This window comes from Cucurbita pepo, chromosome LG06, assembly GCF_002806865.2.
Source record: "Cucurbita pepo subsp. pepo cultivar mu-cu-16 chromosome LG06, ASM280686v2, whole genome shotgun sequence".
Classification (NCBI taxonomy): Eukaryota; Viridiplantae; Streptophyta; class Magnoliopsida; order Cucurbitales; family Cucurbitaceae; genus Cucurbita; species Cucurbita pepo.
The window spans coordinates 4161960-4189627 of record NC_036643.1 but is presented as its reverse complement, the minus strand read 5'-3'; the positions used below and the strand labels follow the sequence as shown (position 1 = coordinate 4189627).

The 27668-nt window shown below is 35.9% G+C and overlaps 6 protein-coding genes across 7 annotated transcripts; 1 reads left to right on the top strand and 5 right to left on the bottom strand.

Annotated features, from left to right (window-relative positions):
* Window positions 1-109: 109 nt before the first annotated feature.
* On the bottom strand, window positions 110-2936 carry LOC111796962 (probable replication factor C subunit 1). 2 transcript variants are annotated; one of them, XM_023679790.1, is made up of 4 exons: window positions 2659-2936; window positions 994-2269; window positions 563-870; window positions 110-458 (listed from the first exon to the last, which is right to left on the bottom strand). In XM_023679790.1, the coding sequence occupies exons 1-4, from the start codon at window positions 2713-2715 to the stop codon at window positions 393-395; spliced, it is 1707 nt and encodes a 568-aa protein (XP_023535558.1). In that variant the 5' UTR covers window positions 2716-2936; the 3' UTR covers window positions 110-392. The 2 variants fall into 2 exon arrangements, with proteins under 2 accessions (XP_023535558.1, XP_023535556.1); XM_023679788.1 differs by having other exon boundaries at window positions 563-2269.
* A 1008-nt stretch (window positions 2937-3944) lies between these two features.
* Window positions 3945-7098, bottom strand: LOC111797728 (protein yippee-like At5g53940). Its single transcript, XM_023680835.1, has 5 exons — window positions 6706-7098; window positions 6133-6176; window positions 4673-4781; window positions 4498-4553; window positions 3945-4401 (listed from the first exon to the last, which is right to left on the bottom strand). Exons 1-5 carry the CDS (start codon window positions 6799-6801, stop codon window positions 4317-4319), a joined length of 390 nt encoding a protein of 129 aa, XP_023536603.1. The 5' UTR covers window positions 6802-7098; the 3' UTR covers window positions 3945-4316.
* Window positions 7099-8950: 1852 nt separating this feature from the next.
* LOC111797314 (ethylene-responsive transcription factor 4-like) lies at window positions 8951-9639 on the bottom strand. The gene has a single exon (XM_023680293.1). The coding sequence runs from the start codon at window positions 9625-9627 to the stop codon at window positions 9049-9051; it is 579 nt and encodes a 192-aa protein (XP_023536061.1). The 5' UTR covers window positions 9628-9639; the 3' UTR covers window positions 8951-9048.
* A 1299-nt stretch (window positions 9640-10938) lies between these two features.
* Window positions 10939-14017, bottom strand: LOC111796496 (30S ribosomal protein S20, chloroplastic-like). The gene is made up of 3 exons (XM_023679135.1): window positions 13710-14017; window positions 13432-13595; window positions 10939-11328 (listed from the first exon to the last, which is right to left on the bottom strand). Exons 1-3 carry the CDS (start codon window positions 13867-13869, stop codon window positions 11098-11100), a joined length of 555 nt encoding a protein of 184 aa, XP_023534903.1. The 5' UTR covers window positions 13870-14017; the 3' UTR covers window positions 10939-11097.
* A 420-nt stretch (window positions 14018-14437) lies between these two features.
* LOC111796754 (mediator-associated protein 2-like) lies at window positions 14438-18146 on the top strand. Its single transcript, XM_023679506.1, is given in 6 exon segments — window positions 14438-14591; window positions 15381-15512; window positions 15515-15525; window positions 15704-15782; window positions 15970-16053; window positions 17537-18146. Coding segments are annotated over 5 exon segments (594 nt in total). The 5' UTR covers window positions 14438-14591; window positions 15381-15400; the 3' UTR covers window positions 17845-18146.
* A 2225-nt stretch (window positions 18147-20371) lies between these two features.
* Window positions 20372-22195, bottom strand: LOC111797633 (protein CUP-SHAPED COTYLEDON 2-like). The gene is made up of 3 exons (XM_023680693.1): window positions 21991-22195; window positions 21612-21895; window positions 20372-20995 (listed from the first exon to the last, which is right to left on the bottom strand). The coding sequence occupies exons 1-3, from the start codon at window positions 22193-22195 to the stop codon at window positions 20396-20398; spliced, it is 1089 nt and encodes a 362-aa protein (XP_023536461.1). The 3' UTR covers window positions 20372-20395.
* Window positions 22196-27668: the final 5473 nt, after the last annotated feature.

Below are 27668 nucleotides of genomic sequence, written 5' to 3'. Positions count from 1 at the left end.
TGAAACTTGCTGTCTTAGATTCTAAATGTTTTTGACAATGGCAAGGTTTTTAGTAAGTTGCTCCAATCCAACCTAGAGGGTTTTGTTTATTCACAATAACATGATGGAATAGAATGTGAAAATAATTATGATCATAAACTTGACATATACAAGGTTTTGGCATCACAACCTAAACTAAATAAGAAGGCTTTGTAAACATGAGAGTTTCATCATTGCGATGAAAAAGTTAACAAAAATATTAACAATTGACTGCACTAATTATTGTTCATGTTTTAAGGCTTATAGATCCTTGGCATAGGAAGTGAGTGATAAAACACTTCCGGAACTTTATAATCTTTTCAATGGCAAGCAACAGGATCTTCCTACATGGCTGCAAAATCAGGGATCTTACATTACCGCTTGAGTTGTCTCCTAGTCAAAGCGGGCGCTCTCTTCGGGATATAGACCTTGTAGTTCACCTGAAATGAACAATTGCAGATCCATGCTAAGAAGTTCTAAATAAACTAGCATCATTATACTCACTGCTGACTATATAAATTTAGTCAGTATTCAATGTCCTCACCTGCACCATTTCACCACCCCGCATCACAGACATGGTTTTCTGTTCAAATTGTGAGCCTTCCCCACTCTCGTGTCTGGACTTGTCCAAGCTATTTTCTCCTGAAATAGAATTAAGGGAAGAAGAAGGCTTATAAGCTGAAGAACCAAAACCATTACGAATATTTTGATCTTCATTATTCTTCATCTGGGTCTCGGTTTGAGCAGTCTCGTCTACGACAATGTCAGATATAGATGGCTTTGTTTCGATACATTCCTGAGCAGCAGATGCCTTCTCTATAAGAGAATCAACTTTTGACTCTGGCCTAAAAGCTGCAATAACCAAATTGCTTCTGTTAGTTGTAGAATAAATATCTGCATCTGCCTTCAGGCAAATATTATCATTTATAACCTCTTGGTCTAATGAAGAAATATCCTGCTTCAGTTCATTCATACCATTACTTCCATTGGAAATTTTACCAAGATTCTGTGAAGAACAGACAGGATCATGCATAGATGCAACTGCTGTATCTATTGCATCTGTAGACTTAAAACCATTCTCCTTAACTATCATTGAATTTACCGCATCCCCTCCATCTTGTCTAGAGAACCCTTTACCATTTATTTCGGCATCATCCCTAGGAGGTGTCACATGAACTGACTTAGAGACTGGGGAAATCAATTGCTTTGCATCATTATTATTCTCAACTTTGCAATTAGAAATAATTTCCACATTCCTTGGGGAAACCCCTTTGAACTTTCTAAGGTTTTCCAGGGCCTTCTGCCTTAAAATTGACTCTAAATTGATACAATTTATGCTGTCGGTGTTTCCAGAACAGCCATTCTTTCTTTCATCTAAAGAATGATCATTAGTTACTCCTCCATGGTTTTTGTTGCTTCCCTCATTTCGAACTCCATCATCATTTAGAATCAGAGAGTTCCTATTGTCAGGTGTAACTATTTTGTTTTTGCTTTCTACCTCTGGTGCCTCTTTAGATATAACATAGTCTAATTCTCTTTTACTTGTCCCATCCTTACTATTCATATCCCCGAATGAAGGGTGGTTTTCATCAAGCTGATGCGTGACCGCTTCTTGTTGTTCATTCCCAACAAAAGTCTTTAATTCATCTTCCTCCCCTACTACAACAATTATGGATTTTAGTCGTCTACAGCTGTTTTCGACATAACTGTCATCCTCAACCTCATTCTGAAAATCACCACCGTCACTACATAAAGAGCATGGTGAACGGCTCTTTGACCTGTATCTTCTTCCTTCAGTCTTCACCATATTTCTTTTCCTCTTTCCAGACCTTCCCCTACGCCTATCAATTTCACTATCACTGCTGGTTGAACTTCCATCTCCACAAGTAGAGCGGCTCAGAGAGTCACTATTTGTGGCACCAACACTCACATCTCTTCTACGCTTCTTTTTGTTGGTCTTCTTAGCCTCATACCTGTCGCTTCTCTTTGAATGCTTCCTCTTTCTGGGATGAGGAGGGCATTCCCTACTTTGATGGTCATGAGATTGCTTCTTGGATCTCTTTTTACTAGGCTTCGAATTCTTTCGCGTCTTGGATCGAGATCTTCTCACTTTTTTGTCATCCTCCGAGCTAGAAGAAGACACTGAAGTTGAACTTTCAAAATCAGTGTCAGAGCAAGAGGGAGAATCGTGGCGATACCGCAGCTTCTTGGACTTCAATTTCCTACTACTCTTACTCTTTCTCCTACTTCTCTTCATGATTCGAGCCAAAAAATAAAACAACACAAAAAAAAAAAGGACGCAAAGGAGATTCGCATCGGCATCAAAACAAACTTATAAGAGGTAAAGGCGGAAAGAAGGAGAGAACATCCATATCTCTAACCATAACCACGACAACAATACGAAGAAGAAGAAGAAGAATTCGTTCACATCAACTTAAAATTCAAGCACAAAAATCGATAAGGAGAAGATTTCCGAGATATATTCATCAAAACACATGCCAAATTACAGCCAAATCTTCGAACATCATCCAGCGACCAAACAGAACATTAAACAAAATAAAATCAACCTCAGTTGACATAGCAAGAAAAAAAAAAAGAAGATTCAACGAGAGAGAGAGAGAGAGAGAGGAAAAGAAGTACCTGGGATGAAGAAGTCTTGGAACGCTCCTTCTTGCGAGAAGAAGAGGCTTTCCCCATCGGGATTGAACCTGAAACAAGCACGGCGGAGAAAGAAAAACAGATAAAAAGGGGGAAATCGAAAGCAAAAGAAGGAGAATGGGGAATTAGGGTTGGAGGTTAATGCAGGGTTTGCTCTGTTTTTGGAGAGGATCTCATCGCGAACTGGAGAGAGGTCTGTTCCTTCTTCGTCGCCAACCCGCGTCTTTCACAATTTGTCTCAAAAATCTTTCGAAATTCGTGGATATCACNTTTTTTTTTTTTTTTTTTTTTGTCTCAACTAAAACTTTATTTAATTTTGTAAGTAATTAGACCATACAATTTACAATTTTTATAAATTTTAAGTGTTGCCCAAATTATTTCCTTTGAAATTTTGACGTTCGGGACCTTACCGGGCCCTTCGACATACTTATAGGTGATGCTCGTCTAGTTGTTGTCCCTATCTTGCATATGCTCGTTTCCTCTCCAATGCACACATTATAGGGTGTGTTGGAGCCTCGTTTCCTCTCCTCTTCTTCAATGCTTCTTCAATGCACACATTATAGGGTGTGTTGGAGCCTCGTTTCCTCTCCTCTTCAATGCACACATTATATGGTGTGTTGGATGATGCATCGCGCGCCACTTGAGAGGGTCACCGTTTGGCTTGTCTCAACGTGAGGGTCACAACCTACTCTCTTCATAACAGTTATCGTTAAATTAGTCATCGTCCTTAATGACTTTCTTGGGGCACAATCGCATGGCAGATTGTGACATTATTGTTATTAATTGACTATTTGTTTCTTTTAGTTTATAAGACGCTTAGCCCTTATTTAGATTATTAATCTAGGTATTCAAGAAACTTTGTCAAATCTTAATAAATTTTTACTTAGAAAAGAGTGATTTCATTATCACAAATGGTAAACTAATTTGTTACGTACAATACAATGATTAAATCCATTAATCTGCATTAATAAGTTGGTATCTAGTTTAAAAGTCATTGAGGTGAAGTAAACAGTTTTCATGGCTCAAATGAACCATAATCAACCTGGAAGAAGCAAAATTTACTTGACTTGCTTCTCGAATATTGGGGACACCTGATCTCTTCTAATTTTACTCTACAATCAAGTGTTCTTAGTCAAGTCGAGAATTTGGTAAATCTTAAAAATTAAGTATACTACGAGCTCAAGCATAACTCAACTAGTCAAGACATGTACGTACATTCAGATTCCCACCTCCAAGTAGAGAAAGAAGAAAAAAAAAGCATAGATTAATGATTCTCAAAGCTAAAAAATGCGTAGATTAATGATTCTCAAAGCTCAAGTCTCAACAACATCAATGACCAAAAACTTGCAGCACAATTTGAGTGCCTGCAGCACAGCTTTATATGACTATAGATGCATTCACTCAGCTACAGAGTCAAATGGGTCGAAAGAGTTGGAAAGGGAGAATCAGTTGGTGAAAGTGCAACTTGTACTGATAATAAAGAACAAATGAGCTAATGAACTAGAAGTGTGGAAGCATGCCAATCTAAATAACTCTGCATTTACATAGTCCAGACACTATTAGATTATTAGCAAACCTGCGCATAGTCATCTGGTAATTATTGTGATATACTGCATACAATAACACGAGAATATCACGCCTTAATTATCTTCGCTATCACTTATACTAGACCGAGAGTCTACGTAGAAGCCAGTCGAGAATTCAATGTCGTCGACTATCCTCCCCCTGGTTCAAGAAATGTATACAAAATATTCAAGTAAAAACACAGTTGAGAAGGAAAAAAAGTACAAGTTCAACAACTTGTAGACAAGAGAGTCTCACCTTTCAAGAACATACTTCCCCTCCTTGTACTTCTGGCTCTTCTCATGCGCTGCTTCCTGCACGAAATTATGAGTTATATAGATGAAAAGAGGAAAGTTTGGCAAATTGCACAACGGAGCATGATCACCAAATGCATTTCTTTTCCTGTGTGTGGAGGATAATAGAGAGAGCTTACGTATTTCCACCCGACAATTTGTCCACATGTGCAACAAAATATGTCTGCAACAGTATGTGATCCTGAGAGCATCACCCTATCTTCCAAGGCTCCCAAAAAGAAGTTTATCCTATATGAAGAACTCCAAGAATGTAAGTGATATTAATCCTGGCAGGAGTGTTTTGTAATGATAAAACATGGAAAGCCATCAACATTACTATTTTGTACACAATTTGTTGCAGCCCCCTTCAAACTTTTGGAATTTAAATGACTGAAAACAGTTAGTTGATGTGTTCTCTATCTGTTCTTCAGTTAGCCAAATTCCAAAATTCGAAGAGATTGCATTCAACAATGTTTTCCCCCCTAATTTTTACAGAAGTCGGTTAGTCGTGTCCACCTACAAGCTCTCTGAGCACTCACTCTCTACTTACTATTGCAAAACGCGCTCTCATAGCAACTTCTCTATACAAACTTCAAAGTTCCTATTTGTGCCTATTTTAACCTCAACTAAAATTAGGAAGGCGTGTTGCCACCAGAACATTGGATTGCTTTATAATGAACAGGCAGTTGTCAAGGCCCTGAAACTTCTTGTTCATGCTCATGCAATTAGAAACATGCTTAATATTAGACTTCTAACCAGTAGTTATGATCCAAAATCGATTGTAGCATGCTTAACTTAGAACATATGACTACCTTAAGCTCATGTGGGAAATTGGTGTCAAATGAATCAAATAGAAGCCTGACAAGTGACTAGAGATGTCCATGGGACGAGAACCGTGTCCATCCCTGCCTCTTTATATATAGATACAGTGTCCTGCCGAGAATCTTTCCCTATTTTTCATATATATTTTGGATAAAAAATATTTCTTTCAAAGAATTCTTTTAATGGATAATTACCATTTTTCAATATAATTTCTATTGAAAAAATGCAAAACATTCTAATAAATCCAATAACACTGACCTAATTTTTCAAATTTCAATATTAAAACATAGTTTTCAAAACTTGTTATATATATATATATATATATATATATAATAATCTAGTTTTGTACCTTAGTTTTAATATAGATGGCCGTAACGAGGACAAAGAATATAATCCCTTTCTCCAAAAGGGTTTAACAAACCGAGAGAAATCTATTTCTCTCCTTCCTTCATCCTCTTTAAACAACTATTCTTGCTCTAACTCTACGACCATTTTTGCAGCTAAAAATCATGAATGTCATTCTTGTATAAATAACGAAGATGGGTTTTGCATCTGCACAATGACATTGAAAAAGTCCTTATAAATGAAGGTAAAAATCTATGGCTTGGTTTTGGCTACCTACAGGCTACATGAACCATGACCCCTTGTTCGGTGGACAGACTACACGAACCACAACATTAATGTACAAATTAGTTCAATCTGCAGGCCATAGTAATTGGAATTGTAAATCAACAAAGAAAAACCAACAGCAGCTCCGACCAAAAGACAGAGAACTCACGCATTATTGAAAAGATATGCTTTACCGCGGCGGCAATGAAAGGCCTGATCAAACAAGAGCGAAAAAAGTTAGACGAACTTCAGAAAAATAAAACACATGGAGCTGCTTGAATTCAAAAACAGTTCTCTATCTTGTATAACAAAATCTCAGCAAAAATCATATGCGAAAACCATAATCTTTCCCTAAATTATTTCCTCATAGCTATTAACAGCAATTGAAATCGTTTTCTCATCTCAGATGACAAGACTACGGAAAGTAAATTCAAGCTCATAGGCTGATTGATCAAATAAATGCTATGAGATCTGGCAGTGCCAAGGATTCTCCATTCCTAAGAAATTGATTCCTCCAAACAGCAGATAATGAATACCTCGATTCCAACGGCAGCAATTATCAACCAATTTAATTTCATAAAACAATTGTAATCAAAATCCCACGAAGATTCATCTCCATCTAAGAACTAACATAGTTGAGCATCTAAAACTTCAATTACTCTACTAACATACAATACAAGCAACTAATCGTTAAACAACGTCTGCGCAAGAAAAAATGACATCCATATATATATATACAAACCCGAGATGCAAGATCGTCGGCTAGAGCTAACTGCGTATTGCAGAACTTGCATCTGTAGGAACTCCCTTCCCTTTCCACAACAAAAATCCGTCCCATCGGTCTCCTCCTCTACTACACACGCCTTAGCTCCCGTCTTCCGCCTCAACTTCAGTGGGGAAAGGAATACACCGCCGTCTTGAATGAACAACTGCCCTATAAATATTCAGTAATCAGTTGAAGTAGCTTGAATTGAGAGTGTAATCCGGAGAAAAATGGTAACCGCCTTTTTCCCCTAAATTCGTCCATCTTCCATCAAGCGAAGACACGATCTCTGCCGTAGTTGATGTGAGAAGAAGCCGCAAGATTTGACCCATTGGATATCGGTGTGGTTCCGATGCACGAGGGCATGGGTTGAATATTGGGCCTCCTAGCCTTTTTTTTTCATTCCAAAAAATACACAATAAAAATATTTATAAAGTACAGATAATATTACTTTAATAATATATATAGTTAAGGTTAAATTAATATTAAAAATTTGTGTCTATTTAATTTTAAGCATTATTAAATAATGTGAGTTAATAAATTTTAATTTTATATATAAATATGGTTTACTATATTTTTAATTGATTTATAAAATAAATTATAATATTTTATTTTGTTTCTAGTAATAGTTGATATTTGTTAAATGGTAATTACTCTATTTTTAAAATATATATATCGTCTCGGAAATATATTCATAATTAATTTTAGATAAAAATGGTAATTACTTTATTTTTAAAATATTCTTCAATTTTTTACGTTTCAAAAATACCATTAATTTTGGAAAGTTTAATTAATACCCCTCAATTTAAAAAAGTAAAAATAAAATAAAATTAATAAATATTTATAAAATTTTTAGAGTAACATTAACCATTTACTTTTATTAAAATAAGTTTAAATTTTATTTTTCACATATATTTTATAAATTATATCCAAACTTTTTAATGTTACTTTTCAAAGAACGTGATTATTTTTAAAATATAATACTAAGTATTTTTATAAAAAAAAAAATTAAAGATGATTTTTATTTTTAATTTTTTTTAATTTTTTTTAAAGATATTAATGAAAACTCAGCATTTTTTAAACGCTCTTAAAAATTTAATAGTATTTTTTAAACTCTGTATTTTTTACTCAAAGTGTCAATAGTTAACTTCCTAACATTTATAAGTTATATTTTAGACAGGGTGGTGTAACGTTTAAGGATATTTTTATTAATTCAACCTAAAAAAATGAACCCATTTTGTAAAATTAATTAAATAAAAATTTACTTAAATCCATCTTAGGTATGATTTGATGTTTTTCTTCTAAGTTCATTTTATACCTCATGTTTATAGTTTTTTAATACAAATTTTTAAAATCAAAGAAACAAAATAGTTTATTATTTTCCAAACTAAAATTCATTTTTTAAAAAATAATTAAATCAAATTTTCTATTTTTTATTTTCGGAAAATTTTAAAAAATAACGACACCCAACAGAAATACAGCTTTAAAGCCGCCTCACGCCGCCAAGCCGCCCCATCTCTTTTAACCACCACCTCAAAAAATAAAATCCAAATAATTAAATTACACGTGGCAGGAGAATCAAAGCCACCCCAGCCCTAGTTTGAAATCTGTCGACGCGCCAGCTTTAACTCTCTGTCTCATTCAGACACCTCACCGCCACAACAGCTAACCTACGCATCTTATCCGTACCAATACTGACGTGGACATAAATGATTGGCCGGCATTTCCGGATCCAGCACCAACTAAAAACTGCCACGTAGAGAAACGGGTTACACGCCACGCGTATTACGGGTCCTACCGACGAGGGCACCGCTTATCGACGCGTCGACACATCATAAGATTGGACTCGTTCATTATTCATCTTTTTTGCTTTTTGATTAAAATAAATAAATAAATAAATTTAAAAGATTCGCACCGATTTTTTTTGTTCTAATAATTTTAATTTAAATTTATTATGTTATGGTACTATTTTAGGTTAATTTAGTGGAAGATATATTAATTGAATGGAAGATCATGAGTTTATATACGAGTTTTTATCAATTTATTAGTACTTTTAAGGAAATTCAAGACAAAATCATGAGAGTTTATGTTCAAAATGGACAATATCATATCATTGTGAAGAGTCGTAATTCTTAATTCCTAACATTTTAATCATTTTAATCTCTAATAAATAGATGATTTTTATTAATTTTTTCATCCATATATCGACAACGTTGTTAAAAACTTCACAAAAATATATATATATATATATTAATACCTTTTTTTAACCTTTTTAATTTTTTAATTTTCATTAGAAAATTAGATCAAAATGAAAACGTATCCTCAAACAACTTCCACAGCCGGAAGATTCAGGTCAAAATCTAACGGCCGAGATTTTCTCGTCCTGTCGAAATCGACAACGGATGACGAATCGGAATCGCTTCTTGATCCGCCGGCACCGGTAACTATCCGGCGAAAGTCGCTGTTCTTCTCCACCTGGGCAAACGCTTCGAAGAAGAAAATTGGGCGGGAAATGGCCGGCGCGTGGACGTGAGTGATGGCGGGATCCGACGGCGCCGGTGATGGGGAAGAGGACTCGACGGTGCTACTCTGGCTGGGACTACTACAAGCGGATTTACGGAAGTTATTGTTGTTGTCGACGGTTAAGAAACCGTTCGGAACGGGGAAGTTGGTTTTGGCATCGGCGCCTCTAAATTCACGCGCCGCCGTGTCATAAGCACGCGCCGCCTCCTCCGCCGTGTTGAATGTACCTAGCCAAACCCTGGTTTTTTTCCGAGGGTCCCGGATTTCCGCTGCGTAGCGGCCCCACGGCCTCTTTCTGACGCCCCTGTACCTGATCTCTTTGGAATTGGACGCCACAGCGGCGGAGGCGGTGGAAGTGGACTTGTCGCCGGCAGCCATTTTAAGGATCTGTTTGGTAGTGAATTTGAGGGGAAGAGGAGGGTTTATATAGGGGGAGGGGGGGGAATATGAATAATTTAGGAGCGTGTAAATCACGCACCGCGCACGTGACTCGTGCAGCCATTGGAAAAAGGAAAGAAATTGAAAGGAAGCTGAGCTGATGACTACATTCAAAGCTCAGTCAACGAGGCTGTTGACCGCTTTCCCTTTCCCCAGCCGCCGCGCCGTTTCCTTCATACTAGTGGGCCCCAACTGGCGCGTCAAACGACGAGGGAATTGGTCACGTGGCGATACGTAAATAAAGGGACGGTGGGAGTGAGTGGGGCACGTGGATGGCACCGGCAACCGGATGCTGACGGCAGATTGTGATTGAGACCGGAGAAAACCGACAGGATTGGGTCGGGAGTGGTGGAAACCGAACCTGTACATTCGGATGCTGCCACGTCAACTCTACTTTCTCCCACTTACTTCACAATTATGCTACGAACATTCTATAAATTTCTTTTATTTTATCCTTTTTTTGGGAATTTTAATTTTCTTATTTTTAAAGAAAAATTAATAGAAAAATTCTTTTTAATTTTATAAGTTTAAATAATATTTTGAAACTTTCAAATAAATTTAAAAAATCCTTTAAACTGAAAAAAGCCTCATAAATTTTTTAAATAGTTTTTAAAAAAATAAGTTTTTAAAAGTTCTATTAATAACCTTTCAATTTTTTTTTAGATATTTTAGGAGTTGTTGATAGAAGATTTTTGTTCATATATGACTAAAAAAAGGTTTTTTTTTTATAAACGGTGGTTAATAATATTCTAAAAAATTTATAAGTATTTTTTAAATAAAGTACTAACTATTAGATGAACAAAAGGCCTCAAGAGAGCTTGTGCAGGACAATATCATACCATTGTGGAGAGTCGTGTTCATCTAACATGGTATCAGAGTCATGCTTTAAATTTAACCATGTCAATAGAATGCTCAAATGTCGAACAAAATAATTGTGAGCCCTGATTAAAGAGAGGCGTAATTTGTTTAAGGGGAGGTATATAGAGAATACAATCTCTATTAGTTTGAGGCCTTTTGAGAAAACCCAAAGCAAAGGCAAACCCAAAGCAAAGGCACAGACACGAGAGTTTATGCTCAATATCAAACTATTATAGAGACAATATCATACTATTATAGAGAGTCGTGTTCATCTAACACAAACAAGAAATGTATATTTTAATTTTTTTTAAAAAAGTTAAGAGGGATTAATTCTTTTAAAAAAAATTTTAAGGGTATTTTGAAATACTGTTAATAAATTTTCATATCTAAAACTAAGCTGAAAGTATTTTTTTTTCTAGACATTTTTGGCAGATGAAAAAGGAGTGAAACCTCAACTGTAGACATAGAATAGGAAGGTTCGAACTAAATACAAAAATAGAAGAAGAGTTCCTCAGCCTCATTAACATTAAGACAAAAGGGTAGGGTAGAGCATTACGCAGCTGCTGGTGAAGCTGGGGTGTACCAGCCATGGTGGATTTCTACAGCTTTCTTTCTTCTGGCGAGCCGAGATTTTCGACGTGCTGCGGTGTTTCGGTGCAAGGTTCCCACTTTCACGGCTTTGTCGATAACTGAGAATGCTTCTGCAATGAGTTTCTCAATTGGAAGGACTTCCTCTGATTGTGGTTCAGGTTTCTTCTTCAGATCATCTAAAGCTTCCATAACCTGGAAATGTATGAGACAGAGGTTATTAGTATGCTCATAAGTTCTGTAGAGAAACAGAAAATCTTTTCTAGTTCTTCACAGTGTCTACCGATATGAAGAGTATGATTTAGTTCTGTTCTTTAGCAGATGGAGGTCATAGAAAAGAAACCACAACCCATTGCATCAGAAAGCAGCGTCTCTTTAGAGATTCAGTAAACAAAAAAACAAAAACAAAAACAAAAAAAGAGCAGTTTTACTAGTTCGAAGCATAATGAGGAAAGCCAATCTTTTCTTCTGCTTCAACAAGAGAAGGACGAAGTCTTAATTATAAATGGAAAACACCCTCCATCCCCCCCTCCTACTGCCTCTCTTGACACCAAGAAGGGAAAAAAAATGATAATAAGGTATAATAGTTTGGAGAAATTTCAAGCTGAATATCTATCAGTTCTCTAGATCAAATGCTGGCATCATATCTCTATGCACATTCCTTGTTGTCCAAATTTCCCAGAAGAAAACTCTAAAGCATTAAGCCAAAAAGCTTATGTTTCCTTGGAAGTTTGACCAAACCAAACTTAGCGAGAGACCCACGTCGGTCGGACAGGGGAACGAAGCATTCTTTGTAAAAGGCGTGGAGACCTCTCCCTAGCGGATGCATTTTAAAACCTTGAGGGGAAGCACAGAAGGGAAAGCCCAAAGACGACAATATCTGCTAGCGATGGGCTTGGGCTTGGGCTTGGGCTGTTACAAATGGTACCAGAGTCAAACACCATACAATGTGTCAATGAGGATGCTGAGCCTCGAAAGGGGTGGACACCTGGCAGTATGCCAACAACGATGCTGAGCCCGAAGGGAGGTGGATTGTGAGATCCTACACCGGTTGGAGAGGGGAATGAAGTATTTTTTATAAAGGGTATGAAAACCTCTCTCTAGCAGATGTGTTTTAAAACTTTGAGAGCAAGCTCGGAAGCGAAAATCCAAAAAAGAGGACAATATTTGCTAGCGGTGGGCTTGGGAGGTTACATTTAGAGGCAACAAAACTGAGAAAAAAGTCCTCTAAACAGCTTAGGATTACCTCTAAGATCCACAAGATCGCACAAAGGCCACTCATTATTAGAACAGGAAAAGATGTTACCCATATTGCATAACAAATCCAGAGAACAGTTGATACTCACAACTAAAGATTTTAATAAATCTACAGCCAAGCCAAAGGCCATTCAAACACCTTAATGGTCTTGAATAAGTCCAAGACTTCTAGAGTTATAAACTGGAAAAAAGGGAAATTCTGAAGGAGATTAGTTAAAATTCAGTCACAACCAACAAGAAAACTGCCTAAAAAACATACCACTAGACAATCAGAAAGGATTGTGCTGAAGCAATCTTTCACTGGACAACAAAGTTCGATCAACTCTACCATTAACTAGACGTTTCTTTTTAGTCCTTTTAACAGTTGTTCATCAAGTCTGGTTGCTTGATAGTTTCAAACTAACCGATATATATCAAAAGTCGAAGTACATAACACTGAAGATCCAATCATTTTGGTCACTTTAATGACAAATAGCACTGAAGATCCAATCATTTAAATCTTGATTACAAGCTCTCTGAAACAAAACATAAGTTCTCCTGTGGTAACCGTTGTAATCTTCGTGTTTATAATCATTTCTGAAACAATAAGAACTCTACTGATCAGATTTTCACATCAAGCCCAGCCAACAAGCTACCATTGACCTTATCAAACAAAATAAGAACATATATACAATATAACTAATTGTCCACTGGTACTGAATATAAAATTGTAAGCATCTACCTTCCAACTCTTAATTATACAAATTTCATCCAGTCCTCCTTTCAGGGGCAGTCAGACGCAGATGATCATTTCAGAAATTCACTCATATCTTAAGGAGAATCACCCAGAAATTCAACTTTTCAATGCCAAATATAAGTGTCTAGGCAAGGAGAGAAGCTGTTAGAACTTGAGCTGCTAGGTTTCAGTTCAATAGCCATTCTAATATAATACTCTCAAGATAAAACGAATTCAGAAGCACATCATTATAAGAGATTTCAATATATTCCAACAGGATTCAGTAACGAAAATCCAATGCATATAAACCAGCCAAATTTAGGTACCTTCTTCATTCTGGTTTTGATTTCAGACTTCCGAGCTTTATTATAAACGCGTCTTTTCTCAGCCTGCCGAGCCCTTTTTGCAGCAGAATCAGCCTTCTTAGGAGCCGCCTCGCAGACCACGGAGTAGCGAAATGGCCTCTGAGCTTTACTAATCGACAGGCACCCTATACGAAAATGGACAAAAGTAAGTCGAGCAATTCAATACTTCCTTCAAAAAGAATTCACCGTTTTTCCATAAAAGCAAAAAAAAAAAAAAAATGAAATCCATAAGAAATCACCATTGGAGAAGGCGGAAACTGAAACGTTGGAGGAGAAACTGAGAGATCTGAGGGTCGAAGAAGACGGGGAAAGGGGCATAGAAGAGGAAGAAGCATTAAGGGAGAGATTTCTGAACTTAGAAGGAAGAGAGAAGCAACTAATAACTGCAGTTGCCGCCATTTCTGAGCGGGGAACTCTGAGAAGGAAAAGCTCCAGAGGTTGAAGAAGAACGGTGGTGGTTCTTTTCTTTTACACCTCAGAGTTTCGCAGTATCGGCTTATCCGCTGCTGTACTCGGGCTGTTTGGATTCGAGTTTTGTATATTCCTATCCGGCTTCCGTTTCAGTTCCCATCCCGCATAAGAGCACCAGTTTATGAATGAATTAAAAAACAAATATAAATTTATAGTTAATTTAAAAATATATATTTTTACTTGCTGAAAATTAATATTTAATTTTATTATAAGAAATTACATTATTTAATAAAAGTTTTTTGAATTAAGTTTTTTTTTTTTAATACAAATTAAATATCATTTAAAAAATAATAAAATAAATATCTTACTAGTTTATTATTAATTTGATCTAAAATAAAATAAAGCTCAAAATAGCAAAATAATATTATTATTTTAATTTTTAAGTATAAATTACATTATAACATTTTTTTATTTTTAACTTAAAAATATATTTAAGAAAATAATGGAATAAAATAAAAGCCCTAAACACTACCCTTTCATATTCCTATCACTCTCACGTGTTCCACTTCTTCTTCCCGCCAGCTTCACCTGCGTCCTTGCAGATCAGTGTCGCCGCCGCTTCTCTCCGGTTCAGGGCTGCCGCTGCCGTATTTCTCCCTCTCGTGCCGCCGGTGACTCCCTTCTACCGGTTTGTACTGGTTTTCTTATTGGTATTGTTACTCTTTCTTTCTCCATCTGTCTTGTTTCTCACTTACACCATGAAATAAACGTAATGGTCACGAAAAGAAGATCAGGTATGCCGCAAATTGGGGCATTTCGAATTTCCGTGTGCTGCTCTCTGCCCTTTGATTCATTGCATGTCTTTCAATTGAGGCTCTGATCATCTATGTTCTGAAATTGACTTGTTTCTGGTCTGTCAAATCTTAGAAGGCACCACACACCCGCCATGAATTTGTCTAGAACCGATCGAAGTAGTCTATCGGATACCAATTTTCCCGAAAACCAAAAAGTCAGAGATATTTGAATTGTATAGTTTTGCAAGATTTGAAACTTGCACCTCCATGGTTGGTTGTTTCTGGCTTCTTATTGCGAAGCGCACACCATTGCTCAATGGGTTAGCTCATAGAGAATAGATAGTTAAATGTATATGTTTCTTGTCAGCATGACTGTCTCACTCTGTTGAAAAATGCATTTGTTTTTCGGTTTCTACAGGCTAGAGGTAAGGTTACCCTCTCCTCTGATCGTTTTCTTTGGTTGTTTTGTTACTACCCATCTTGATTTTTAGTTGAATTTCAAACAGAGTAAAAGAATTGCGTTAGTTTGTTTTGTTTTTCATGTGGGATTTAAGCTTGTATTGCAAACATTTGAATGAAGTAGTTTGCATATGAATTGTTTGACAAAATGCCCGAATTTTCAATTGGTTATGTTTGTTCTTTTGTATCTATTTGCTCATTCCGTTATTTGATATCCAAGTGTTCTTCTTCTATTTGTTGGCGTAGGGACTTAATTTATTGTGAATATGAGCAACAGTGTAGAACGCTACAAACCTCCACCAGAGTTTGAGGAAGACAAAAGGGAATTTCTTACTGATATGTCGTTGTCTAACTGTGCAGAGCTTTGGCTTATTCAATGGCTGCTAACCAAGTAAGATCTCATAAACTAATCTAGGAAAACAGTATAGCTACCTGCAATTTTGGAGAAATTAAAATGAAGAACAGCCCATAAACATATTTTTTTTCGAGATGGAAGTTTTTTGCAGCCATTGTAAATACTCTTTTAACTTCCAGAGGGGTTTACTCTTTTTCTTCAATGGGTCTTGTAGGCCCCGGATTTTGATGGGCAAGAGCTTTCTCTTCAACTTCATCCAGATGGACATTTGGGCAGCTTTAATGGATCATCTGGTAATATTCTCTTGACATCCATTTTTCTTGGTATGTTGAATTAATCTATCATCAGATTTTCAAAGAACAGTTGGTGCATGAATATACTTGAACTATTTTGTTTGAATGTGAATTATAACCATTCTATTTTATTCATTTTCATTTCTTTTTACTATAATTTCAATTTATTCTTTGTTTCCATCATTAGGAAAGTCATATGATGTGGTCAGCTGTGTGGCTCAAGAACCTGAGGCTTCTGTCTTTCTACCATCTTCATCAGACAGCAAATTAGGTAAATGTCCCTCTTTCTGTTGCAGTATATATATATCTTCATTTTGAATCTGTTTTACTTCACATGTTAGTGTCATCAGTCCCTTCATTGCAGTTACTCTCTTGTTTCTTTTTGTCATATCTGGCTTGTACTTTATCTGTACCAGTCCTGCTCTACGAGCTCCTATATTTTAGATTAGGAGATGGTAGATTTTTTTAGATAAGAAATGATATNAAAAAAAAAAAAAAAAAAAAAAAAAAAAAAAAAAAGAAGAAAGAAAGAAGAACAGCCTAGGGGCCTCCCCTCCTAAAAAAAACTATAAGAAAGCTTTCCAGTTATTCACAATTGTGAGTATAACTCCACAAAGAGGAAGCTAACTGTACATTCCTAAAAGAACTCAAAAGAAGAAGACTTATCTTCGAAGACTCTCTGGTTTCTTTCCAGCCAAAGATGCCATTATAACGCCCGAGCCCCACGTTTCCACAAAATTTGAGCATGTTTGGACCATTGACAAATTGAAAGAACTTCCACCAGCCAATTATCTATAGACTTTGGCAAACAGTTAATAAAATCAAAGATATCCATCAGAAAAAACGAGCCACTACTTGCGATTAGATAATGAAGAAACAAATTGAATAAGGTTTCGTTCGACTTGAGACATAAGCAGCAAGCGGAGGGCGAGAGGGTCCCAATTACTGAATTTTCTCTTGAGTATTGAAACCTCTGTGGGTCATCAAACAGAGAAATAATTGAACCTTCTTAGGACACTTGAATTTCCATATAGCAGTAATCAACTAAGATTATATTTCTGCGGTTGTCAGTTGGATTTGGTAGAGAACTTTCCTCTCGCCTCAATAGACCACTGAGCTCTATCTTTATCTTCACCCAGCCGCACCATATCAATCATATCAATCGGCTCAATCCAGCTTTCCCAATCAAAAAGGCTATTCTAAGGCCAAGGTCCCAGTCATTGGCTTTCGAGCTCCAGCAATCAGCTATAGCGCCTTCTTTTTTCATGGAAATACCAAAAAATGCAGGAAAAATCCTACGAAGAAGATTGTCATCCAACCAACTATTATTCCAGATACTGATTCGGTACCTCTATTAGCTTTAAAATGTAAGACTTGAAAAAAGCTGCTGTTTTTTGCAATATCAAACCACCAACGCTTTCCTTTGGCAGTACCCCCTTCGATTCAAAGCCTTCTTGCCGTCATTTTTCCAAGATTAAGAGATGGTAGTTTAATTTCACTTTCAATACAAATGGCGTTAATGCCTAGACTTCTAGCTTCTCCTCCATCCCTAGTGATTCTGATTCTGCATGTTCTAACGTCTGTAGTTTAATTTATGAGTCAGCCATAATATGCAAACATGCTGCATTCAACTTTCTGTCGTGTCTAAATTTGTTGGAATGCAAACAAACAAAGTAGGTACTTTATGCATCTCATTTCAAGATCTACCTAATAAAAGTTGTTTTATTTTTTGTTACATTCTTTGACCCTTGAAGTTCGAAAGATTATCCGGCGGATATCACTCGTGCATTACCCTAAACCCGAAGAACTCGAAAAGGCCACCCCTTTGAAGTCAGTGTATAAGAAATCATCTGGAATTTCATTGAGTCGTCAAACTACCACATCTAGAGGCCCAAACTCGAGCAGCAGAAGAACAAGCTCTACCCGAAGTAGCAAACCAAGAAGTTCAGTATCTGAATTTGAGGAACCATCAAAGCCTTTAAGTGTTAAACAGAAACCAGAACCGACCGAGTCCAGAGATCATTCGCCAAAGGATTCATCGAAAAGAAAACGTACACATTAGCCTAACCATTCGCCAAAGAAACGAACGAGGTATCTTCACACTGGTAGTTTTCATTGGTTTTTGACAGGCTACTAAAGTTTGTCTATACTCTTATCTTCTGTTCTTTTCTCTGATCTGATATGCAATTAATTGTATCGAATTCTTGATTTTGAATTCATAGTAAATAATCATTAATTCTTCCATGTAAATTAATGATTTTGCTTTGTGGGAATCCAAACACAAATTGGATTCCTTTTGTTATTCTTTTCCTGGAAAAGCACCAATTGTTCATTAATGTCTGAGTTGATATTAGATTTCATGTACTGAAAGTTTGTATTGAAATGGAGAGGACATGGTGTCCTTATGCAAAGGGACATTAAACCATCTGATAGCACATACACAGTCTATTTCATAGTATTATTTGGGGTAGAGAGAGAGAGAGAGAGAGGGAAGCACAGGTGAGGTGGGGTGGGATGTCCTCCAAGCTTAAGGACAATAGCCTTTTTGTGGGGGTGGCTAAAAGCCTACCAACACGTCAACCTAATACAATACCCATTTGATTTAGCTTCTCATTCTGACCTAATTCAACTGCCCATTAAATGGTCTCCCTCTCTATTATTGTACTCTTCGGAATTCAAAACACAAAATGCAAATATATTTGCGAATATTAATTAGGTTTATGTTTAAAGTGTTCTCAAGGTGATGATTTGTCAACTCGAGAATAACTCAACTGATTAATACAATTTGTTTTTTGTTAGCAAGGTTCAGGTTTAAACGTCGGAAGTACTTGTCAACTCAAGTAAATTCTAGCGGAATAAGTTATATTCCCTTAATTCGGAAGTCTTCCTTCTCATATTTTGATAGACTGCTTTACGAGTAATCTTCCACACCCTTTCCTTTTCATATGTGGAGGTAGATACGTGACATGATTTCTAATACTATTCACATAAATTTACACGATATTTAATATGTAAAAAATAATTGTATATGTTATTGAGTTATGAAATAATTAATAATAATAATCTTAATCTTTTGTATAGTTATATATATAGTATTAAGTATGTGGGTGTACTTTTTATACATAAAATGGAAAAATGTAATTTTTTTCATAGAGACGGGTAAGATTAAACCCAGTTAACCTTTCAAACTAGCGAACTGAAACATTCAAAGGAAAAGCACGCAAAAGCAATTCTTATAGTAGCAACAACAAAACAGGAGCAGCCGAAATTGGGAAAACGGGATTGTGGGAGAGCAATACAAGCGTCGTGCTATTAGGCGAAACGGTGATGTTCTTCTAACCTATTTATCATGACCCGTATCCGTTACATTCCTAAAAGGTTTTTTTTTTCTTTTTTTTAAAAAAAAAGACCCATAAATGATGGAAACAAAAAGGTATATCCATGGAAAACACACAAAGATTGCATATTTATTACTGAAAAAGAAAATGAAAAAAAGGTGAAGATTATTATAATAAATGATGATGAGGAAGACGACAGAAAACCAGACAGGTAGCTTTCTATAATCTCACAAAAGCTTCCTCCTTGCTTCCTATAACTATGGATTTCCCCTTCCAAACCCTAAAACATTATTATTATTATTATTATCATTGATTAGAACATGTCTGAAAAATCACCCCCACAAATATTTACACATAATATATCATCATGAACAGTCACCATCATGTTTTGATTCTCACAACCCACTTGGATTTTTCACCACTTCTTCAACAAAATCAAACAATCACTCTTCTGGTTATTCTTCGATCTCGGTTCGTTGGTAAGTTTGATCTAGATTCATCGTTATGTTGTTTTTCGATCCCAGTTCGTTCCTAAGTTTGATCTAGGTTCATCATATCATGTTGTTTTTCGATCTCGATTCGTTTGTAAGTTTGATCGAGATTCATTATATCATGTTGTTTTTTTTTTATCTCGGTTCGTTTGTAAGTTTGATCTAGATTCATCATCATGTCATTCTTCAATCTCGGTTTGTTCGTAAACTTAATCCAAATTCATCATCATCTTATTCTTCGATCCCAGTTTGTTCCTAAGTTTCATCTAGATTCATCATATCGTGTTGTTTTTCGATCTCGGTTCTTTCGTAAGTTTGATCTTGATTCATCGTATCATGTTGTTCTTCGATCTCGGATCATCCGTAAGTTTGAATCTCGATTCATCATCATGCTATTATTCAATCTCGATTCGATTGTAAGTTTGATCTAGATTCATCATGCATCATGTTGTTCTTCAATCCTGACTCGTTCGTAAATTTAATCTAGATTCATCATGTTGTTCTTCGATCGAGGTTCGATCGATCCAGATTCATCATGTAGTTTTTCAATCTCGATTTGTTCGTAAGTTTGATCTTGGGTTGCCTATGTAATAAGTAGGGTTTCAATTATATATATATATATAATAGCTGCAAAATTACTTGGAATTTGTTTAAGAAAAAGATATTAAATTCATTTAAAATACATAGAAATTAAAACAAGATAATACATTCATACATCATTTAAGGTAGACTTTTGGAAACGAAAAAGTCAACGCAGCTAGCTACTTCTGATGAACTGAGAAATTCAGTAGGACCACATGCAGTCAAGTTCAGTGGAGTTCATGGATCTGGGTTCGTCGGAGACACCCCAATTCCCGGCGGAATTACAGGCGACGACGTCAGCTGACGAGGACATGTTGCCATGGTGGAGCGGCGGTGGTGGCGGAGAAGGAAGATTGACCGGCGAATAGAAGAACGGAAGTTGGAGATTCTCCTGCAAGCTCCGGAGACTTGGGAACGCCGACAGACCCATGTTCCGGTGGAAGCGGGGAGATGGGTCAACGGCGGCGAGAAGTGGAGGGGGAGTGGCAAAATCGTAACTTGGGATGTTAAAGCTACCGCCGGCGGTGGTGGAGAAACAGGACACGTGCTCTCTTGGGCTGTTATACGAGCAGCTGTCACGGTCAGTTATGTTCCCGGAAACAGCCGTGGCGGCCACCGGAGCAGAGTATAAAGACGAATCTAGCAGCGGCGGGAGAGACACAGACGACGGAGAGCTTGGTTCTGGGTATACACTCACCGTACCGGGAATAAACCTCGGTTTCCTCGAACCCCCGCCGCCGTCAACTCCGCCACCAACTCCGGTGCCACTCTTTTGAAACACCCTCGAAATCACCCATTCATCCTGAATTACATTCATACATAACATATAGTTAAAAATCCAAGCTTTTAATAAATTGAAATTAATTCAATAATTATTTAGATAATTAATGTCACATTCAAATCATATGTTCATAATTCATAGAAAAACACACAAATAAAACCCTAATTTCACGAGGGTTAACAAAATTAGTGCAAATTAAAGCATCGAGCCTAAGAAACCTCTACTTAAAAGACACGTTTTAAGAATTCAAAGATAACCCTGAAAAGAAAAGGACAAAAAAGACAATATCTAGTAGTAGTGGACTTGTACGGTTTCAAATGGAGTAAGAGCTAGACACTAGTCCATGTACGAGCAAGGAAGCTGAGTCCCGAAAGCGGGTGGACACGTGTCAGTGTGCCAGCAAAGACGTTAAGATCCCACGTCAATTGGAGTAGAAAACAACTGAACCCACAAAGGGTAGATTGTGAAATTCCACACCGGTTGGGGAGGAGAATGAAACATTCTTAACAAGAGTGGAAACCTCTCCCTAAGATACCGGTTTTAAAATCCGAGGACAATATTTACTAGCGGTGTACTCGGGCCGTTACAAAATTGGGAAGTAGGGTACGATCGATGAAGAAGAAGAAAAGGGAAGAACCTTGGAGTTTGTGGAGAGATAATGGTAAGCAAATTTGCCTTCAAGGCGATATTCATGCATAACCCAGTTACTCTTTTCACCCTTGGGAGCTCTTCCTCTGTAAAACACCAACGTCTTCTTCATCCCCACCAACGAACACGTTTTGACACTATAAATTTCCCTGTCTTTTCCGGTGGCTTTCCAGTACCCAGCCTCCGTCGCCCTGTTGGTCCGGAGACCGGTCGGATACTTCCGGTCTCTAAGGCTAAAGAAATACCACTCCTTCTCTCCCATTTTCGCTTTCTCTGATTAATTACGTAAAATCCTCCATTAATTAACGATTACAGACAACAAAATCAAATGGGGTTTGTTTAAATTAAGAGATAATGAAGCTAATTACCGGGAAGCTCCCATGGCTCGCACTTGTTGAGGTCGACCTCTGCAATGGCTCTGCCACTGAAGCTACTGTCGAGGACTTTCTTGAGAAGGTAGTAGGTGATGAGTTCCTCGTCGGTGGGGTGGAAGCGGAAGCCGGGGGGGAGGTGGTGGGGGTGGGGGTGGTCGACGGCGGCGGAGTCGTAGCGAGAGAATGAAGAAACGTCCATGTTGGTGGAGGAAAAACAGAGGAAACAGGGGAGAGGTCGGAAAAGGAAGGGGAACCCAGAAGAGAAAGCTCAAAACCCAGGTGGAAAATCCATGGAAGGGAGGGAATGGGGGATAAAAAGGGGGGTTTCTCTCTCTCTACTGTAGAGAGAGAAAGTGATGTGGATGTGTATGCGTGAGGGAGGGAGTGGGGTTCTGATCTGAGTATGCGTGCGTGCGTGAGGAAGTGTGCAGGTATTCCTATGTCAGTGAAGAAAATCAAGTGAAAGGGAACTTTAAATTTTATTTATTTATTTATTTATTTTGTTTCTTCGACCCTTTTGTGGTTGGTTTTGGAGGTTTTTGGTTTCACTCTTTTAAAAAATTATCCTCTTTCGTAATTATTTGTTTGTTTGTTTGTTTTCTACTCATTTTTAATATTATACTTCTTTTTAAAAATTAAAATGTTGTCCAATACGAGTTGCGTTCGTAAAAAAAATTTGAACTATGTTGGATGATGAAAATCTCACATCCGCTAATTGAGGGAATAATCATGGGTTTATAAGTGATGAATACTAACTCCATTAGTATGAGCCATTTTCAAGAAGCTTAAAGCATAGTCACGAGAACTTATGCTCAAAGTGGATAATATCATGTCAGTGAGAAGAGTCATCAAACATTTATAAGTTACAATGTCACGAAACATTTCTTATAATAGTATGAAAACCTCTCTAAATGCGTTTTAAAACCTTAGAAGGAATCCCTTGAAGTGAATGCCCAATGAGGACATATTAGAGTTAGTCACGAAGTAGTGTGTTAGTGAGGACACTAGGCCTTTGAAGGGGGATGGATTGTGAGATCTCACATTGATTGGGCCATACTAGACAAAGCTGACAACAAACAAAATCTACTAGCAGTTGTGTTGACTTTTTCTAATAAAAGAAATGTTAATTGGCTAATCGAGTTGATTTTTTTTATCGAACCCAGTTGAAAAAAAATCTAATCAACCAAATTTTGACGGTTGGGGAGAATGAGTTGGTTAGATTATGAGATCATATAATTACTTATTGTCAAAACAATTTTATATTTGGTAGCTCATGTTGGATCGTGCATTAGTAAGTTTGTTTCTGGTGACATTGACCACACGAAGATGTTGAAAGTCAACCTACCATACATAATTAGTGCAGAACATAAACCATGTTAAAATCTATAATTCATAGAAATATTGTCGTTGTTGAGAATATTTAGTAATAAATTATAGTTTAACATATATATTATATTTGATATTTTATTATAAGTCAAATATTACTATTTTCATATCTTGTAATTTATTTATTTGATTATAAATAAGATAACTTTCACATTATTTAGGTGTGGTGGATTAATCAAACATTCTTAGTCGTAATTTATCGAGTAAGCATATGATCGTCAGCTACATTATTCTCGACTCTAATAATTTATCCAATGAATTGTTTTTTTTTTTTTCAATTATATTTTTCAGATAAAAAAAAAAAAAAAAAAGTTTTTGTTTCCTTCCGTGGGAGATAGAGAGAGAAAAAAAGAAGAGGTTCATTTTCAGCATTGTATCAATAAAGCTGTTTTCAAATCTCTTCTTGTCAGCACAGTGAAAGCATTTAAGAAATTAAAACATTTTTCCTTTTTTTCTTTTTATTTCCTCACAAAATTAATTAATTAATTATTTATTTATTTATTTATTTTCTCTAATATTCTCTCTTTTTGTTTCTTTCTTTAAACGAGCTACGTTATATCGATATTGCGTCATAGTCTATATATTGGAGGTTGAATTATGCACTCACTATCTAAAACGTATGTCGTAAATGGTTTAATATGGACACGTACGAGTCCTCCAAATGAGATGATCGACACATGAGTCATTTCCCAACGGGATGTGTCTCGAGATGTTGGAAACTGAGATGATAATTGTTGGATGATGGAAGTCCCACATCGACTAATTTAGGGAATGATCATGGGTTTATAAGTGAGGAATGCTCAAAGCAAAGCCATGAGAGCTTATGCTCAAAGTGGACAATATCATACCATTGTGGAGAGTCGTGTTCGTCTAACAATAATAAGATACGACGTTATTGTGTGACATACAATATTTAGTTGGGCTTTAATAATTTATATTTCTTTTTTATAAATAATAAAAAATTACAAAATAGCTTTGCACATTTTCATCATTGTATTGCCTGACCACTCTACAACTTTTGCCTTTTTCTCTCTCCTCTCTCTTATTCATCAAAATGCATGTGTTTTTTTTTACTCTATTTATATATATATATATAATTAAATATATTATTTTTTTTTCTATTTTTATTTCAAATATAAAATTATAAATTCAGTACCTAAAATATCAAATATATCTAACAAATTCTTCATTAAAATAAAATAGATGAATTATTTGTTGGAGGATGAAAGTCCCACATTGGCTAATTTAAGAAATGATCATGGGTTTATAAGCGAGAAACTAACTCCATTGGCATGAGGTATTTTGGGGAAACCCAAAGTAAAGCCATGAGAGCTTACGCTCAAAGTAGACAATATCATATTATTGTGGAGAATCGTGTTTGTCTAACATAATATCAGAGTCATGCCCTAAACTTAGAAACTTATTGGTGAAACTTAGTCGTGCCAATTCGTGTTTGTCTAACATGATATCAGATTTATTATCATACCATTGTGGAGAGTCGTGTTCGTCTCGAATAAAGAACTTTTATATCATACCATTGTAGAGAGTCGTGTTCGTCTAACATGGTATCAAAGTCATGTCCTAAACTTAGAAACTTAGTCGTGCGAATAGATTAGTAAATCCTTAAATATCGAATAAAGGACTAAAAAAGAAAAGAAGTCACGTATTTAATTTATATATATAAAAGAATAATAATGAAAATAGGATTTGGGCATCATTTTCAATTGTCATAGCAAAAATAGGAACCTCTGTGGGCTTAACAGAACACCATCATTATCCAAAATATTCCATTTATTCCAACCTTTCCCTTTCACCTCCACTCTTTATTTATTTATTTATTTTACTATTAATTATTTTAATTTTATTTTTTAAATCTAGGTTGACTCTACCTTTTCTTCACTTTCTTATTTATTTAATTCTTAAGTTAGAAATAATAATAATTATTATTTTTGCTAAACTCTAATAATTTATTTAATAAGTTAGAAATGACCTATTATTTTTTTTATTTGTAATAATTATGTATTTGTATGTGTGCGTGAAGATTATACCGTGTCAACTACTTATGGGTAACAATAGAAGTTGACCAATTTTGAAAATTTATCGGTCACATGATCTTTTAATATTTATAGTGTGATTCTATGCATATATATGAGATCCCATATCGATTAAAGAGAGAAACGAAACATTTTCTATAAGGGTGTGAAAATCTTGAGAGGAAGCTTAAGGCGGACAATATCTGCTAGCGGTGAGTCAGATACTCGGTGGTGTGCCAGCAATGGAGTGGATTGTGAGATCTTATATTAGTTGAAGAGGGGAATGAAACATATTTTATAAAAGTGTGGAAATCACTCTCTAATAGACGCATTTTAAAACTGTGAGGCTGACAACTATACATAATGCGTCAAAATAGACAATATCCAAATAAATTATTTAAATGTAAAAAGTAAAAGTTGAGGGAAGAGGTAAAAAGGGTAAGAATTTGGTTTGTATTTGATTTGGAATAGGTAAGAAAACAAAAGGAATAATATGATTAAATGATTAAAAGTGGATATTAGAAAATAAATTATATATTTTTTTTAAAAAAAATGCATTCATCAATCCCATCCGTCCGTTCAATCCATCACCATCAAAAGAAGTTGGAGAGATTGATGCAATAGGATTTTGACACATCATGCTCGGATTTTGAGACCACACACACCCTAACAGCCTTTACATCAAATCATCCCTCCCCTCTCTCTCTTCTCTCTCTCTCTCTCTTATTTATTACACCTCATTTCCATTTTATTTAATTAAATAATTTACCCAAACAGGTAAAAAAATTCTCCCCTGTTTTACCCCCCTTAACCCATCCCATTTTTTAAATTTAATTTTGAGTTGTAAAATTATAAATTATGAGAATTATCAGATAATTAATAAATCCGAAAATTCTAACTGGACCGGGTCGAACCGAACCCGGTTGAGGGTATATGGAGTTTGACTTTGGTAGACGAGAAATGCGCGTGTTAAATATTATATAAATTAAGAAAATTGTATTTTTGGGAGGAGAAAAAAAAGGCGCGTGGATCGAGAGATTAGCATGGGATTGCGGAAAGCGCGTGACGACAAGGTGAAGTCACCCGCGCCGCCCTCGGGTTTACAGCGGCAGAGAGTTGAGAGAGAGTGGTCAGTTTTTTATTCAGGCGAAAAAGCATTGGGCCTTTCTCCTGAATTTTCCGCAGCCCAAGGCCCAATCCATTTCCTTCTTCCATCCTTTTCGATCTTTTCTAACTCTCTCGACTAGGATTGCTTCTAAGAAACCAAAGATCTCGTAACGCAAAATCTTTAAAGGGAATCGAAATGTCAAACAATACTTCAATGCATATCTCGATAGACGATGCAAAACTTCGATGACTGTGAATGATATCTAAAGTGGGTCATGCACAATCGACTCCTGTTCGAATTTATTGTACTAAAAAAATCAATAATGATCTTTAATTTCGAAAAAAACCTTTAATTAATTTATATGTTCTCATTGATATTCATAAGCTTTAAATAGAATACAAGTCAGCAACTAATACATATAAAAAAAATATAAACTAATTAAATATTAAAAATAAAATAAAATATACAATAAAGTTTTGAAATGGTATTTTATTTGTATTATTACATATTTTTTATAAACTAAAAAAAAAAAAAAATCTTTATTAAATCATGGAACTCTGCTTGGTCACCGTCAGATGACGTGACTGAGCTAGTGGGCCCGAGCAGCGTGTTGTACGAAGAGCTAGGATTCGGTGCGACAGTTGCTAGGTGTACCCGATATATTGTACACCAATTACCAGCGTCCATCAGGATTCAATTATTACATGCCTATTTCCGTGCATTTCGTTTTAGCCTCAGCAATTGAACGCCTGGGCTTTTGCCACGTGGCAATGCACGCACAAACCTAAAATTATTGCAGGGATGAAAATAAAATAAAATAATTTAAAATTAATGGGATAATCAAATAAAAATATTATTTATTTATTTATTATTGTTTTATTTGCGCATTTTAATTCATGTTTTGCAAATATTTTATTTTATAATTTTATTAAAAGTTTATTTTAAAAAATGATATAACTTAGGTGTAAATTTATTTTCTAAATTATTTTTCACTTTCAATCGATTAAATTACCATTAAATATGACTAAATCTGTAATTTAGCCATTAAAAAAAATTAAATTTAAAAGTTTTTTTTTTTCCTTCGAGTTACAATGAGAAGGGTAATCAATTGCACCATGATTAAAGCTTTTTTTTCCCCTTAAAGT

Excerpts from the sequence above, each read along its gene's own strand:
- LOC111796496 (XM_023679135.1), bottom strand. The coding sequence starts at position 13,869 with ATGGCGGCAACTGCAGTTATTAGTTGCTTCTCTCTTCCTTCTAAGTTC. Across the intron at positions 13,596-13,709 it reads AGTTTCCGCCTTCTCCAATG|GGTGCCTGTCGATTAGTAAA; the intron begins GTGATTTCTTAT and ends ATTTTCGTATAG. Across the intron at positions 11,329-13,431 it reads TCAAAACCAGAATGAAGAAG|GTTATGGAAGCTTTAGATGA; the intron begins GTACCTAAATTT and ends ATACATTTCCAG.
- LOC111797314 (XM_023680293.1), bottom strand. The coding sequence starts at position 9,627 with ATGGCTGCCGGCGACAAGTCCACTTCCACCGCCTCCGCCGCTGTGGCG.
- LOC111797728 (XM_023680835.1), bottom strand. The coding sequence starts at position 6,801 with ATGGGACGGATTTTTGTTGTGGAAAGGGAAGGGAGTTCCTACAGATGC. Across the intron at positions 6,177-6,705 it reads CCGACGATCTTGCATCTCGG|GCCTTTCATTGCCGCCGCGG; the intron begins GTTTGTATATAT and ends TTGTTTGATCAG. Across the intron at positions 4,402-4,497 it reads GGGAAGTATGTTCTTGAAAG|GGGGAGGATAGTCGACGACA; the intron begins GTGAGACTCTCT and ends TTCTTGAACCAG.
- LOC111797633 (XM_023680693.1), bottom strand. The coding sequence starts at position 22,195 with ATGGACGTTTCTTCATTCTCTCGCTACGACTCCGCCGCCGTCGACCAC. Across the intron at positions 21,896-21,990 it reads CGAGCCATGGGAGCTTCCCG|AGAAAGCGAAAATGGGAGAG; the intron begins GTAATTAGCTTC and ends GTAATTAATCAG. Across the intron at positions 20,996-21,611 it reads ATCTCTCCACAAACTCCAAG|GATGAATGGGTGATTTCGAG; the intron begins GTTCTTCCCTTT and ends AATGTAATTCAG.
- LOC111796962 (XM_023679788.1), bottom strand. The coding sequence starts at position 2,715 with ATGGGGAAAGCCTCTTCTTCTCGCAAGAAGGAGCGTTCCAAGACTTCT. Across the intron at positions 2,270-2,658 it reads CCAAGACTTCTTCATCCCAG|AGAAGTAGGAGAAAGAGTAA; the intron begins GTACTTCTTTTC and ends CGAATCATGAAG. Across the intron at positions 459-562 it reads GGGGTGGTGAAATGGTGCAG|GTGAACTACAAGGTCTATAT; the intron begins GTGAGGACATTG and ends TGTTCATTTCAG.